At 44.1% G+C, this 16,057-nt stretch overlaps 1 protein-coding gene across 17 annotated transcripts in view; it reads left to right on the forward strand.

The window, feature by feature from the left end:
- The window catches only part of Helz (helicase with zinc finger), a 165,830-nt gene that overhangs the window by 117,231 nt on the left and 32,542 nt on the right, over positions 1-16,057 (forward strand). For all 17 annotated transcript variants that reach the window (XR_010055158.1, XM_063268757.1, XM_039085638.2 and 14 more), the window contains 3 exons: positions 1,804-1,987; positions 4,392-4,620; positions 11,519-11,723. Coding sequence is in view for 16 of the 17 variants with exons in the window: in XM_063268757.1 (XP_063124827.1) it covers positions 1,804-1,987; positions 4,392-4,620; positions 11,519-11,723 (618 nt within the window). In the remaining variant the exon portion in view is untranslated. The remainder of the gene's footprint in view (positions 1-1,803; positions 1,988-4,391; positions 4,621-11,518; positions 11,724-16,057) is intronic.

The following is a 16,057-nucleotide window of genomic DNA, read 5'->3' on the forward strand; positions in this document are numbered from 1 at the left end:
TTTTTTTTTTTTTTTTTTTTTTTTGGTTCTTTTTTTCGGAGCTGGGGACCGAACCCAGGGCTTTGCGCTTCCTAGGTAAGCGCTCTACCACTGAGCTAAATCCCCAGCCCCCAGGGTTTTATTCTTGATAGTGTTCCTGGATCCGGTTGTGTAGCACCAGCTCCTTCACACACTCCAGTAGCTTATAGATGGAGAAGAGGCTGAGGTGGACCAGCCTGAAGCACTAGCTCTGGGCCCAGATGGCAGCTGAGTTGGTCAGCATACACTAGGGTCTTCTAGGTGGCTGCCTGCCTGCCGTGGGTCTTCCATTCTCCCGCAATCTTGCTCATATCTCCCCTGTGCCATAGGATATAGGGACGGGTGTAGGTTCAACCCAGCTGCTGCCATCTGCTCAATACAGGCCATTTGCAGTGGTGAACTGTGCAAAATAGAGTCTGCCAATGTTTGCTGGTTGCTAAAACCACGTGTAATAGCCCCTTCAACACAGGGAACTGAGGGAGATGAAAATTGGCTGCTGAAGCAGTTCAGGAAGCAGTCCCCAGGGTGAATGCCCCAGTTGCTCACTGTTCTTACAGAGTCTGCAGATTTTGTTAAGTAGATGCTTCTTTTCTTGCTTATAAGGCCTTTGATCAGTCTCTAGTGTCTTTGCTGATGTTCACTAGTCTACAACAGATCCCTCAGGAGGCAGTTTTCATTTTGATACCATTTTATAGCCACCTAAAATGTAAGAATATGAATGGAGGGAAAGGATGGGTTAGTGGTTAGGGTATTGCTTCACAGTGGAAACTGTTGTGTTTTGTACAGAATGACGCCCGTGCTTTACTTGACCTGCATCTGTCCACATGGACAAAGACGTGTTTTTATATTCCTTATTGCAGTAGACACTGATTTCAAATAGAAATGATAGTAAATAAATGCTATAGTTAAAAGATATCGTTTAAAATTTCCACTTTAGCTAGAGTCTTGTCCTGTCTGGCTCTGGATTGAACTTGCCAGATAGGTGGGGTGGGGGGGTGGGAAGAAAGAAGAAAGTAAGTAGATAGGAATGTAGGTGGATAGATGATACTTAGACAGACACAGGACTGTTTTCTAAGTAAGAATCGTTTAGGAGTTAAGGAACATGTTTCATTAACCTGTGCCAAACATTGAAACTTTTTGATAATTCATTGAGTAAAGTAGATTGATCTATACTAAAAACCCTATGTAACTCAGTTATCAATTTTGAGTTCATGTGATGGCCTGGTGGAACTTGTACCACAAGTAGGAACAGATTCTGAAAGTCTATTTGAAGTTGTCTAGTCCCAGCTGACGTTTGTGTCATCTAGCAGTGTCAGAGGGTCTACTTCAGTAGGGGACAGGGTGACAAAACCACACCTTGTCCTCCTGGGACTCAAGTGTGCACTGACTGTGAGAGCCTTCTGGTTGATTGGGTAGTTTTCTTGGCTGGCCCTAGAGAGGACTGAGAACCCCCAGGGTGCTGTGGTGTTGCCTCCCTCTGGTCCCTGCTTTACTGTGCGACTCCAGCCCTTTTTACCTTGAGACTAGAGGCCGTGGAAGGTGTGGCCGCTTGTCTAGCATATTGTCTTGTTTCAGTGTTTCTATTAGTTTCATTACTATAGGATTTTACTATTTGAAACGTGATGACAGTGTTATCTCCCACGTTCATGTCAGCATTAATGAGCTACTACCATTTGTAGATTGGGTTTTAATTGGCATTTGCCAAAGTGTGAGCCTGTATCAGTTTGTTTCGGTTACCATGCTCTACCCAAACACCAGTGGTAATTTTAACATGTTCTTTTAAAGGTATTTGAAGTGGTGGAGCGTGTGGAAGAGCTAAGACGGAAGTGGCCAGTGGCATGGGGGAAGTTAGACGACGGCAGCATTGGTGTGGTGACACCATACGCTGATCAGGTGTTCAGAATACGAGCTGAACTTCGGAAGAAGAGGCTCTCGGACGTGAATGTAGAAAGGGTGCTCAATGTCCAAGGTCAGTGTCCACTGGAGTGAGTTACGCTGTTTGAGTGTCTTACGGTGTGTCCACATTGGATTTTTAATTCCCTTAATAATCTTAGGCCTTTAAGAAATCTAAAGAAAGAAATTAAAGAAAGAAAGAATCTCATCACCTTTTTGGGCTGGCAATGGGTTCCAATATCCAAAAAAAGATAGTGTTAACAAATTGACTTTATCTATCACCATATTATGCCATGCCACAAATGTCTACGTGATATAGCCATGACAGCATATAAGATGGTGCACGCTGTTGTGTTGTACTTGGTAATTTGAAAGATTTCATCTGTAGACTTCCTTAAGTGACTAAGTGTCTACAAGCTTGTTTTCATTGTTCATGAGATGAGTTGTTTTAAACTTTGTACCTTTTAAATAGATGAAGCATATTATTGTTATTAGCTTTTTATTGATTCTTTATGAGTTTCACATCATGTACTCATCTCCCCATCCTCTTATTCTGCCCTTTGTCCTTCCAACCTCCCCACAAAATAAACACCACACACACACACACACACACACACACACACACACACACACACACACACAAATCCTCAACAACAGCGACAACAGCAGCAAAATAAAGCATAGAAAACATCTCATCAGAACTGTAGTATGTCACAGAGTGTCCCACAGTTACACTCCACTCACTCCACTTGCAGTGAGTCACTGGTCTGCTTCAAGGTCTCTGGCTTCTGAGACACTATCAATATTGGAACCTCTTTGGGACTCCTCCCAGGTATCCTGTTGTTGCCCTGTGTCATGGAGGTCCTGCAGCTTTGGAACAGCAAGACTAGCCTTCACTTTTTCCCAGTCCTTCATAAATGGTATAGATTACGGGGTGGGCCGCCACAGAGTCCTGGATTCATACCTGGGCAGTGGCAGAGCTGGTCCGTGTGTGAGCACTCTCTTATATGCACCCCCAGAGCAGCCTCCAGCCCTGCTCTGCCTAGGCCTCACACCCTCGGGACCAGCTCACCTGAACAAAAGCCTCCAGACCAGATGAAGCAGTATTCTAATGGGAACACCAGAAAAGGCCTAGTGGTAGTAGGTGCTTGATGCAGCAGGAAGAGTAACGCAGTGGCTGGATCATGGGGAGCAAGGGGATCCCTTCTACCTCATCCAGGCCTCACTCAGTTGGGTATTTTAGTAATGGACACAAATGCTCTGCTCAAAGAGTAGACATAAGCCAGCCGATGTTGGGTGGGAACAGGTGAAATTGTGGGTTTAGAGAAGAGAAAGCTGGAGACCAAATGTTGGAGCCTTTGAGCAGAATGAGGGGTGTTCCATTACTATAAGAAACAAATGTTACGAAGCCAGACTCCAGAAAGCTTCTTTGTGAAGTCTGCTGTGTCTGCTCTGTTTGCAGGGGACTGAGTGGCCCTGCTTCAGAGAGAGGCTGCTGTGTTGGGTGGATGCTGGCCTAGATCATCTCAAAGACTGGCCTCAGCAATATGGTTAGGGAAAAAATTGAGCAAGGCATGGCAGTACATACCTGGGGTGTGAGCATTCAGGAGCTTGAGGCAGGAGGATTCCAAACACCAGGAGTTTGAGGACAGGCTGGACCACGTAGTAGGTTTAAGGCCAGCCTTGACAATTTAGTAAGAAATTATTGTCATTCTTTCAAAAGCAAAACAAAATCATAAATTAACTTTTTTGTGTGTATGGTAAAATGTCTACAACAAAACTTAACCATTTGAGCGTTGTATGTGCAGTTGAGTGGCAAGTGCATTGGTTCCAGTGGTGTAGTCCTCACCATATTCATCACAAGAACCGTCCATCTTTCCAAACACAGATCTGTACCCACTAAATAATGTCTCCCTTCTCCCGTCCTGGGCTAACTCTAGTCTACCTTCTCTCTGTGGGAGTTTCATTACTCTAGGCCTCTTGGAATTAGACTCAGGCCATATAGCCTGAGTAGCTGTTGCCCAAAGTGCTTAGGGTCAGACACACTGAGATCTGAGATCTCAGGGTCCTATTTTTCTCAATTTACATATGTTCCTTTGTGACTAGGTTTTATTCACTGAATGCAGTGCCTTTGATGGTTATTTACATAGTAGCATGTATCAGCTGGGTCACTTGTGTATAATCACACTGGTGTCTGCTCACTGGTTCCCAGTTTTTGGCATCATGATCCAGGCTTCTGTGAGCCTGGGTGCAGTGACCTCATGGAGACCTTACTCTCAGTTGGAGGGATTTATCCTAGGCAGACTTGCTGAATCAGATGGTCATTGTTTCAGAGTAGCCATATACTTGCAGCTGTGCATATGGTTGGGATTTCTGGTGTCTTCACCAGCACCTGTGGTTTAGCCATCACGATTTTAAAGATGTAAGATTTACTGTATCAGTGATTCAGAGTGATGAGCTGTCTTTCAATGTTTTTGTAGGAAAGCAATTCAGAGTTCTGTTTCTTAGCACAGTGCGTACACGCCACACTTGCAAGCATAAGCAGACGCCAATTAAAAAGAAAGAGCAACTTCTGGAAGACTCCACCGAGGACTTAGATTACGGGTTTCTATCCAACTACAAACTTCTCAATACCGCCATTACCAGAGCACAGTCCCTGGTTGCTGTGGTGGGCGACCCCGTTGCTCTGTGCTCTATTGGAAGGTGTAGGTAAGTCTGTGTCACTGAACTGAGGGAATCTGCATGGGAAATGCGGAGTAATTTACATCTTTATGCATGTGTTTATCTGAATGGCTACATGGTGAGTTAAAGTCTGGTTTACTGTTGGCTGATGTCCGGTATGGTGAGAGCTCTGTTACTTAGGTCTGTTGATGGCACGTGCACACTTCATTTCAGTCTGCGAGCCGAGCCGTCAGCAGATGCCCCCAAGTGAGTCTGTACTCTCAGCTCTCTTCCACCCTGGAGATGCCCAGTGAGCAACACATATGCAACTCTGTTTCTGTGGCGGTTACACTCTACAGGGTAGGAAAGGAGACTGACAACAAACTGAGTGAAAACGTCGTGTAGTATTTGACTAAATAAATGGGGTGGGGGAGAGGAAGGAGGAGCACTTAGCGGTAAGAGATGAAGTATGGAGGTTGTGACCAGAAAGACTGAGAGGAGGTCTCACCAGCAAGCCGACTCCCCTGACAGCTGACTTTGGAAGTAACAGGGTGAGCTGTGCGGTTATCTGTGGCTAAAGTCTTAGGAAGAAGGGCAGCTAGTGCCAGGGCCTGAGGTGGGGCATGTTTCCATGTATCTTCAGCCAAGTTTAAATTTTATACTGTCTACTGCCTTTCCCCTCCCCTTGCTTTGTTGCTATTTTAATTTCTTAAAAATTTAACTTTATAATTAAATTTATTTTAGATTATTTCATATATGTATATAATGTATTCTAATAATTCTCAGTTCCAAGTTTTGGTAATTTTGTAGTTATTTTCTTTTAAGGTTTCTGCTTGTTTGGTTTAAGACTGGGTCTCTATGCAGCCCTGACTGCCCTAGAACGTTCAATGGCTTTGAACTCGGAGATCCTCCTGCCTCTGCCTTCTAAGTGCTGTGATTAGTTGATGATAGGATTGCTCTCCACTCTATTTTATTTTATATCGTGTGAATGTTTATATTTGTGTATGGATGCACACGAGGGCAGTGTCTAGACTTAGAGATGGTCATGAGCTACCTGATAGAGGTGCTGGGGACCAAGCTTAGGTCCCCTAGAACAGCAAGTGTTCCTAACCACTGGGCTTTGGCTACAGCCCCTCCACCTTATGGTTTCAAGGTAGATCTCTCACCAGCTCCACCGGGAGCTCACCAGCTCACTGTTCTGGCTGGCTCAGGACCTTGTCCCTGCCCACCTCCTCCTCTGTCCTCTTGTCCCCATTCCTCAGTCCTGGGACTACAGTAGGCCTGGGTCCCCACACTGGCTCTTTACTCACTTTCCCTGAGCCATCTTTGCAGACCTGTGTTAGTAGTGTCTTCTACAAGGGAGAGCTGTTAACTAAAGGATCTACTTCTTAGGTTAGGGAAAGAACCTTTTCTTTTCTTTTCTTTCTTTCTTTTTTTTTTTTTTTAGATTTATTTATTTTATATATATAAGTACACTGTAGCTGTCTTCATGCACACCAGAAGAGGGCATCAAGTCCTATGACAGATGGTTGTGAGCCACCATGTGGTGATGGGATTTGAACTCAGGACCTCTGGAAGAGCAGTCAGTGCTCTTAACTGCTGAGACATGTCTCCAGCCCGAACCTTTTCTTTTTTTTTTTTTTTTTTAAATAGCTTATAGGTGTCATAGCTCACCTAGGAGCAGTTTTGTGGTCACATGGTATCAGTTTCATGTCTGAAAACTGATTGCCATTAGTTTATGATCACTAATGACAAAATCTGGGGACAGGAGTGTGTTGCAGATTACAAAGTGCTCTCTCTCTCTCTCTCTCTCTCACTCTGTGTGTGTGTGTGTGTGTGTGTGTGTGTGTGTGTGTGTGTGTGGACATTAATACCACAGCCTGTATCTGGATGTCTGGAGGCAACTTTGCGTAGTTGGGCCTCTCCTTCCACCTTTACCTGAGCTCTGGGGATCACACTGGGATCCACATGTTGGCACAGCCAGCACTTCTGTCCACCGAACCAGCTCAGCAGTCAGAACTAAGTATTATCAGTGAGTCTCCTGACTTCGCTCCTGTCCTGAGCATTTGAGTTTAGTTGTTCAACAGTCTCTCCAAAGTGTGTTGCTTAGTGTTAGAGTGCTGTGGCGTTTCCCCATTTGTGTTATGTTTATGATGAGAAGATACAAACTGGGAAGATGTGTGTGCAGACAGCTCTGTGTTCAGGAGATGAATGAGTGGGCTGGAGAGTGCAGCTACATTACTGAGCTCTCCTTGGAAACAACTCCGAGTATTTAGCAGCCTACATGTTGTTGAAGAAGCTGTTACCTTTTCTGAAGACGGACTACATTGAACAGCCTAGGAGTAGCATTTTTTTAGTCTTTTTCTGACATGAGTTGTTCCTTTTTCTAAGCAGACAGGTGAAGAATTCTTCTTGTGGCCTGCTGTCGAGTTGGGCAGGGCTAATTTTTAGCTTGAGGCAGGGCCCACTGATGGCTTATTTCCAACTGAATCCTGGGTAGACAAAGGACTGCAATCAATTCATGTGCTAAGCAGTGTTTGCCGGGGAGTAATAAACTACTGAGGCGAGGGATAGATTGTACAGTGTGAATGTTGATTGCCTCTGTCATTTGGATAGTTTAAATCATGGTTGCGGTTCACAGGTTGATAGTGATAAAAATCAGTAACAACTTTGCCAAGCAACCAATATAGGTAAAGTACAGGCTGAGTCCAGGATGTGATGTGACTCCGGCTCCCATCAGAATGCAGGGGTGAATGCTTAGCAGTTTAGTTTCTTCAGCACCCTCCTACCCTCTGTGCTGTGTATTAGGGAGTGGTGTGCCATTCTCGGGTGTCACTGGGCTTCCCAGAAGTCATTCCTGTGTATCACACCAGCTTAATCTTGTTCTTTTTGTTACTGTTTTGAGCATGGTATGTCTATTAGTCTGAAAAAGATATAATGAACTTTTTCCTCCTCTGCTAGCAAATATTAATGCAGCAGCTGCTCCTGACCGCCATCCCTGCCGGATGCTGCCTGTGTGCTGTGCACACATTGCCCCATTTAGTCAAACCAGCCACCGTCCAGTGTGGCTGTTTGTTTTCATTTCATTTTATTTTTTTTTATTTTTTATTTTTCTTTTTTTCAGAGCTGGGGACCGAACCCAGGGCCTTGCGCTTGCTAGGCAAGCGCTCTACCACTGAGCTAAATCCCCAACCCCTTGTTTTCATTTTAAATGGGCAGCCTGATGCAGTGACTCTCAGTAAAACTGCTGAAGGCCTTAATGTGGTTCACAAAACAGCTGTTAGAGTGACTTCAAAACTCAGGCCTTTCTCATGAAAGCATGACAAAACTGTGAGAAACCGGGTAGTGAGATGGGGCAGGGGCAGGCAGCCCAGTGATGGGGAGGGAGATGGGGCAGGAGCAGGCAGCACAGTGATGTCATTGTTCCACATCACAGCCTTGGAGGAATTCTTCTTTAAAGTGGATTTCATTATTAGCACTTTTCATTAACTTGGTGAATATATAGACATTAATGCATGTGTACAATATGACCCAAGCATGATATATTCCAAGCACAGTGAAGAAATGCTGTGTGTGCTGTGTGCTGTGTGGTGTGTGTGTGTGTGTGTGTGTGTGTGTGTGTGTGTGTGTGTGTATGTATGTATATAAACAAAGCTAATACAAAATTAAGACATTTACTTTGGCTCGTGCTTTTTAGTTATTACAAGCAATGTTCAGCCAGAGAGATGGTCAGGAAAGTGCTTGTTCTAGAAGCATGAGGACCTGTTCAATTTACCTGTTCAAGTTGTATTCCTCCCATCCCCCAAAAAATCTTTGTGCGGGGGCAGCCTAGTTTGACTTTAGGATGGTAAGAAACCTTGCCTATAAAAACAAAAACAAAACCCAAGCAAGGTTGGCTGCTCCTGAAGTTGACCTCTGGCCTTCATCCACATGCGCAGGCTCAGGCACACACAGGCACTCACTCACGCACACAAAACGAAAAGTCGGGCCATGTTTCTCAGATATGTGAACTTACATTACAGTGTATGGACATATGTGGCTTTCTAGCCAACATTACTTTTGTACAATGTCCGCACAGTAAGAGATTGCCGCTTTAGGGAGCACACCAAGGATGACAAAGCCTGTGACCACAGTCGTGAGTTCTCATCCCCATGCACACACTCAAAATTCTCACATGATCTTCCACTTTCTATTAGGAATTCCTCATGATGCTGGTGTGAGTGGTCCTTGGGAGAGACCTCATAGGCTGTTGAGATGGCTCGCTGATTGTACTGGTGCTCATCCTTACAGAGGAGGAGAGAACTGACTTCACAGGCTGTCCTCTGGCCTCCATATACATGTGTACATAGACACATACAAACTTGCACACACTCAGAAACACACAGTAAAAAGTGTAATTTACTTTTAAGGGCTTTTATGGAGAGGAAAACCTAATTTCTTTTCAGCTTTAAAACTAAAAATTTTGGGATAGGCAAGATGGCTCAGCAGGTAAAAGCCTTTGCCACATAAACCCTGGGGGGTGGGGGGAGCCATTGTCCTCTGGCTTTCACATACATGTCATAGAATGTGCTTCCCTAAAAGAGACAGACAAACTAAACCAAAACCCAAGGCTGTTTTTGTAAGAAATAGTACATGCTTGCCTAGGCACATGAGGCCCTGGTGTCTCCCCAGCACCCTCTCCCTGTGTCCTTCTCTAATAGTTTAGAAGTAAGAAATTTAATGAGAAACACAGTAAGGAATGTTGGTAATATTGTTTACTCCATGCTGTACACAAGGAAGCCAGTGCAAGGAGAGACATGATAATGTCACTGTACACTGCAGTGAGGGACACTGCCAGGGTTGCTCGCTCTGTCAGAACTCTGTGTTCTCTCTCACTCTTAAATCTAGATTCTTCATTTTTTGAGGTTGGCTTGTTTTGCCTAATTTTTCAAACTATATTTTCTATAATGTATTTAGCTCTTAGCACTTAATTGATATTATAAGTTGTGTTATGACAAGCATCTCTAAGAGAAAAATATATGAGTAGCTGGTTATTTTTGAGAATCCTCATGTGGATTATTTTCTTTGTGGCTCCAGCTTTTATTCTGACTTGGTTTTATGTAATCTAGCATATCTAGGTGCTCACACATGTGTGCGTGCGTGCGTGCGTGCGTCCGTGTGTGTGTGTGTGTGTGTGTGTGTGTGTGTGTGTGTTTGTGTGTATCCGTGCTCACAAACACGTGTGTGCATATGTGTATTTGTGGAAGTCTATGACAAAATATCCTTCTCACTTTCTACCTTATTATTTTCATGTCAATATGCATGCACCATTTGTGTGTGGTGCCTACAGAGGTGAGAAGCCAGGTCCCGGAGCTGGAGTTGTAAACCATTGTGCCATCTGATGTGGGTGTTAGACATTAAAGTTGGGTCAAGCAATCCTCCACCCATCCTACCTTGTTTTCTGGTGATGGGTGTCTCTCATTGACCTGGGATTTCCCAGCTCCATCGATCCTCCTGGGTTACAGAGCACACCCTAGCCTTTTCTTGTATGGGTATTATAGTTCAGAACTCCAGTCTTCATGCTATGCAGGAAGCATTTTACCAACTGAGTTCTCTCCTTAGCCCTATACAAAGTTCCTTCTAACCTGTAATTCATATTAACATGCTATACATCTTAATTCTCTAGTATGTAGTGTTTGTTATTTACTGGTGAGTTCTGAGAAAGGCAGTTTCGGGTGCTGTTACCATCAAATGACTGTCATATTTACATATCAGGAAGGAGAGCCATGACATTGCTTGGCAGAAACCATTACTACTATGTGTATGCAGTGTGGTGTGACTAATTGTATGCAGAATGTAATTGTTTGTAGATGTGTATAAGTGCATGTATCATTACAAGTATGTAATACATGTATGTGTATGTGTGGATAAGACTAGAAGTACAGACTTTCTATAAATTGAGCTACTCAGTTTTGAAAGCCTCACTACCTGGTTCACAAACACATGGTTCTGTATTTTTGGATGAGCCAAAGTTTCTTACGGTATTCTTGTATACAGCACGCTCCTAGACTGTCTACACTTTTGTCATTGAGAAAGGTTTCATTTACATTGTTCTTAGATAAATATTAGCCTTAAGGATTTGGAGTGGGCTGAAGTGGAAACTTGGTGAAAGATTAAGGCAGACTCATGAAGGGACGTTTGTTGAAGCAGACACAGGTGAAAGGATGTTCTGTTAAACCAAGCATGTTTTCACATGTGATTAAGGATTTTTTTGTTAATAGCATGTGTGTACTGGCCTGCCTTATGTTGTGTGGTTGAGCTGCATTTGTCAGTACTCCATAAAGAGAAGCGCACCAAAAAATTCTTGGTGTTGTGCTGCAGTTTTTTGTTGCTTTTGACTCAGCAGACAGTGACAAGAGACAGAGCGAGGCTTATTCAGAGAACTAGCTGCATAGCACTTGTGGGTCTTGTGTCTTTGTTGATCTTTGTTCCTCTGAGAGAGGCACAGGTGAGAACTTCCCCTGGTGTCCCTCCTGGTCCCTCCTGCTGACTCGAGCTGAGGCTGAGGCCTGGCTGTCTCTGCTGGGTAGTGTCACCACTGCCGACTTGTGTTTGCTATCCCGACTCTCCGGAACTAGACTGCTGGCGTACTTATAAAGCGTCTGCGAGTAGATTGAGCCGCTGCTACTAACCTGTGACTTGAACTGCTGATTTCCAGACAACTCCGGCGGGAGTTGTTCCAAAAAAAATCTTTCTAAACAGGTCCACTTCCCCTGCAACCCTCTGGTGGGTTGTGGGTACAAGGGAGGTTAAAACGTTTAAGAACCATCATTAAAAATAAGTTTAAAAAAATGTAAGTTACTGGCAGCATCCAGTGTGGGGCAGTAGACAGAATTTGAAATCATGTTTAGTTACTTCAGTTCATCCACTGGTGTTTGTAACCTGAATTTCTGAATCTTTTCTGCAGAAAGTTTTGGGAGCGGTTTATTGCCCTGTGTCATGAAAACCACAGCTTGCACGGGATCACATTCGAACAGATCAAGGCCCAGTTAGAGGCTTTAGAGCTCAAGAAGACTTACGTGTTGAACCCACTGGCTCCTGAATTTATTCCCCGGGCTTTCAGACTGCAGCATTCAGGAAACAGTAGCAGACAGCAGCAGTCACCACCCAAGGTAAAGATCCTGCTTTACGCTGGCTTCTTGTTAAAGTAATGCAGTTAGAGGTCGCGTTTGGTGGCCAGCTGTATTTGCAAGGAACTTTCCCGAGACTTGGGTGGATGACTGACAGCACAGTCTGGTGGGGACCATGTTTACTGTCCAGTCATCCTCTAAATGTGTGAGGCGGCTGAAAACTTCCCGTACCCTTTGTCTATCCTCCCAGCATTCCTCGCTTCATAGGAGCAAGGCTGACAGCCTATGTGAATAAAAGCACAGCTTAAAGGATTACTACACGTTTTATTTTTATTAAAAAAAAACATTTATTAACGTGTGTGTGTGTGTGTGTGTGTGTGTGTGTGTGTGCCACACACTTGTGCCATGCATAGATGCAGAGGCCAGAGGACAACTTAGGGGAGTCAGTTCTGTCTTTGAGCAGATTTCCTTTGCCTGCTGATCCACCTTACCCTCCCCAGTGACACACTTAAAAGCATGTTCATGCAAAACTCTTATGTACAGGAATTACATTTTAAAATATTTTTTGAATAAAGAAAAGCAACCATTTCATTTCAAGTGTCATTTGGACATAGTTAAGACAACTTGCTGGATTCTTGAGGATGAAATGGTTCTGCAGTCTGGAAACAGCTTTTTGGAATGGGTAGAGCTGGGTAGGGGGAAGTCAAGGCCAATTTCAGTTTTGAGCCACAGTTACTTTGAGCAAAGACAGCTGGCTTGTTTGCTCCAGTGCATGAAAAAAATTCCTGCATTTAATATCCCGAAGAGCAGATTCTGAAACTGGCACATGTGGGATTCACTGCAGTTTGCTGGTGACGTAATAAAAAAAATAAGCTTACTATCTGAACTTAAAAGTATATTAGCATTGGTCTTCCTTATACCTGACATGTGAGCAATAACGAACGGCTGTTGTGAAGGTCTTTCAGTTAAGTAGCGGCTAAGCTCAAAAGGAGTCTGTTAACGCACAGTCATACGTTCGGAGCTTAATTAAAACATGCTGTTTTGCTCCTGTGTTTTGGTGTTATTGGAGGGTAAAGTGTTCTACACAAAGGAGTTGCTTCTGTGTGCCATGTGTTAAATGCTAGAAGCATAGCTAAGCAAGCTGGCCCTGAGCCCTTTGGAGGCAGATGCTGGATGGATGATGTCAGGATGGCAGAGTAGGAGATAGAGGCAGGTACACACCACGGGCTCTGGTCGAGACGTCACTGAATGCATAGAGCAGGAAGGCTGGAGAAATCGTAAACAAAACAAGTAACAACAATGAAACCCAAGCTAGCTCAGCCGGGCTGGGTTTTTCTTGTGTTAGTTATTGCCTGGTTTCTGTGCCTAGAAGAATTTCTAATGATCATAGATGTTTGAAGTACTTTATGGTGATGTATGTGCCTGATATCCTAGTGTCTGGGAGGCAAGAGGCAAGAGGATCATAAGTTCATGGTTATTCATGGCTATGTTATAAGTTCAGGCTAGCCTAGGCTACATGACGCTCCATCTGAGAAAAATGCATTTTTATAAACCAGTGAGGAAGCTCGGTGTTACGTGACTGTAGCGTATATCGGGTATCATTGACTTACAAAGTGCTAAGGTTCTTCTGTCTCACAATTTAAGAGGTCTCAGTCTGTGACCAGTTGGCCCCTTTGCCTGGGGCAGATGCTGCTTGTCCTGGTGGGACCCACTACTTCATGGTTGGGAAGCAAAACTGAACAGAAAGAGGAAGGGCCAGGTCCCACAGATTCTCCCAAGACATGGCTTCTGACTTGAAGATCTCTCACTCAATCCCTCCTCTTTCAGGATCCATCCCTGCTGAGGACCAAGTCTATAGGGGACATTTCAGATCCAAACTATAGCAAGCTTTTACAAAGACTGAGACACAAGAGAACAGGGGACATTTTTATAGGGAACCACAGGAGCCTAGGGTATGTGAAAGTTGGGAGTTCAGTACTAGCAATAGCCAGAAGTACTTGGCATGCCAGCATGGTGACCTGAGGTGGCTTTTCTGGGCTCATGGTGGAGGGAAGAGGATAACCCCAAACCTTGCCCCATAACACATACATACACATACACAGATAGATAGATAGATAGATAGATAGATAGATAGATAGATAGATAGATTTTATTTTATTTTTGAGATAGGATCTTACTACATATCACTGGAACTCACTGTGTAGACCAGGCTAGCATCAGCTCTCTTTTGTCTTTCTGCCTCTGTCTTCTGAGCGCTGCTGGGATTAAAGTTGCATGCTACCGTGTCTGGCTCCAGGGTTTATACACATTAATACAGTGCCTGTAGAGTTTAGAAGAGAATGTTTGATCCCTTGGAACTGGAGTTAACCGGCAATTATGAGTTACTGGACTTGGGTTCTGGGAACTGAACTCACTTTCTTTGCAAGAGTGGTATATGTTCCTAACCATTGGACCATTTCTCCTGTCCTCTAAATTAGTAAACATTTATTGAATGGATAAGGGAGGGAAACAGAACGAGTGATGAAAAAGATAAAGACTTAAATAAATCAATGATAGCTGGTACAAATTTCCTTTGTTTATGGGCATAAAAGATGGGAGCTGCATTTGCTTATAAAAATCGCGCATTAGCATCTTAGCAGCGGTGAGCACACATGCTGAGGTTATCATCAGACGGAATTAGTTATTATAGAGTAACTTCTGTACATAGTTGGCTCTAGCTGGGTGGGGCATTCAGGTTTGGTTATAAGCTACCAAAGTGTATTTTGCGCAAACCAAGCAAATCTGCTGCTCACAGTTACCCTGTAAATCAAAGTATGGTGGGAGGTTGTATTTCTTGGGCTGCATTGAATGTAGGATTAGATATAAAGACATGACACCTCTTTGTGTGACAGGACCCGGCTTGCTTTTGCCTTTAGTTTATCACATAGCACCAAGAGTCCTGTCTGTAAGCTAGCAAGCCGCACACTATAAAAGGAGGATGGACGTCAGTTATGGCTACCTTTCTGTCAGCTTCCCACTGCTGCTCAACACCATTAGCAGAGGGACTTAAAAAGACCGTGGTCTATCCACTCCGTTGGATTTGGCTTGCTTTATTTCTCTGTTCTGGGTTTTCAAGGCTGGGCCGGGGCTGTCGGGCTGCGAGAGCTCTTAGGTGCCCTGCGAAGAATGCGTCCCCACTGGTGCAGGTGGTTGGCAGGATCCAGGTCCTTGTGGTTTTAGGACTGATACCCCAGTCTCCTCGGTGACTGTGATTGTCTAATGCAGACTGATGCACCACCGTATGACTCCAGGTGTCGTTACTTATTTAATAGAGGCCCCAGTGGTGAGTGTTTGGATTTCTTAAGCATCTATCACACATAGGTGAGGAACATCTGTGCCCAGATCCCTGATTATTTCATTTGGGTCAATTTCCAGAAGTGCAATTACATTGTTAAAGTCTCTGTACGTCTTTGGTGCTTCTGATCTCTATTGCCCAACTACCTCCTAGCAATTAACTAAAGTCTCTCTCCAAACCATCAGGTCTCTTGCTTTTTTCAGAGAAAATTGAATTCTTTGAGATACTGTGAATCATGCTAAAAAAAAATTAAACGGTGTTAGTATGGATCTTATCTTCTTGAGTAGATCACTTGAGATTTCCTTTTTGAAACACAACTTTTATGTTTTGTCATTTCCTTTTTAGAGCAGTTGTAGGGATGTTACTGTGGGGTAGACGTAGACTGGAGTTATTCTGATGGCATATTTCATTGCATTTCCAGCACTTGGAAGGCAGTGGGGCCACTATGAGTTTTTGGCCAGCCCATGTTATAGCAAGTTTCAGGCCAGTCAGGCAACATAAAAAAATCAGACAAAACCAAAATTTGTTTAATACAAAAGAGTTTGAGGGGTGAGAATGTAGCTCCGATGGGAGAGTGCTTCCCTCTCTTGGTGTGCACAAAGGTCCACCCCAGCACCATATAAAAGTGGGCATGGGGGCCATACCTGGAATCCTAGCACTTAGGAGGTGGAGGCAGAAGAAATCAGAAGACCAAGGTCATCCTTGACTACCTAGCCGGTTTGAAGTCGGCCTGGCTACATGAGACCCTGTCTTAACAAAACAGGCGCTAGAGACAGAGCTCAGAAGCTTGGAAACTGCACAATCATAAGGACAGGAGTTCGCACCCTTGCCCTCCTGTAATAAAGCTGGGATCTCCCAAACTCCTGTAAATTAAGCTCCGAGATATCGAATCCCTACTCTAACCTCTCTGCCTCAGTGCCCACCTACAACTCTGCTCATACACACACGCACGGGATCGTACACAAGCACAAGGGTGCATTCTCGAGGGTACAAGCATGCTCACACACACACACACACACACACACACACACTCTACGACAAA

Source organism: Rattus norvegicus, chromosome 10 (assembly GCF_036323735.1).
Source record: "Rattus norvegicus strain BN/NHsdMcwi chromosome 10, GRCr8, whole genome shotgun sequence".
In the NCBI taxonomy this organism is placed as follows: domain Eukaryota; kingdom Metazoa; phylum Chordata; class Mammalia; order Rodentia; family Muridae; genus Rattus; species Rattus norvegicus.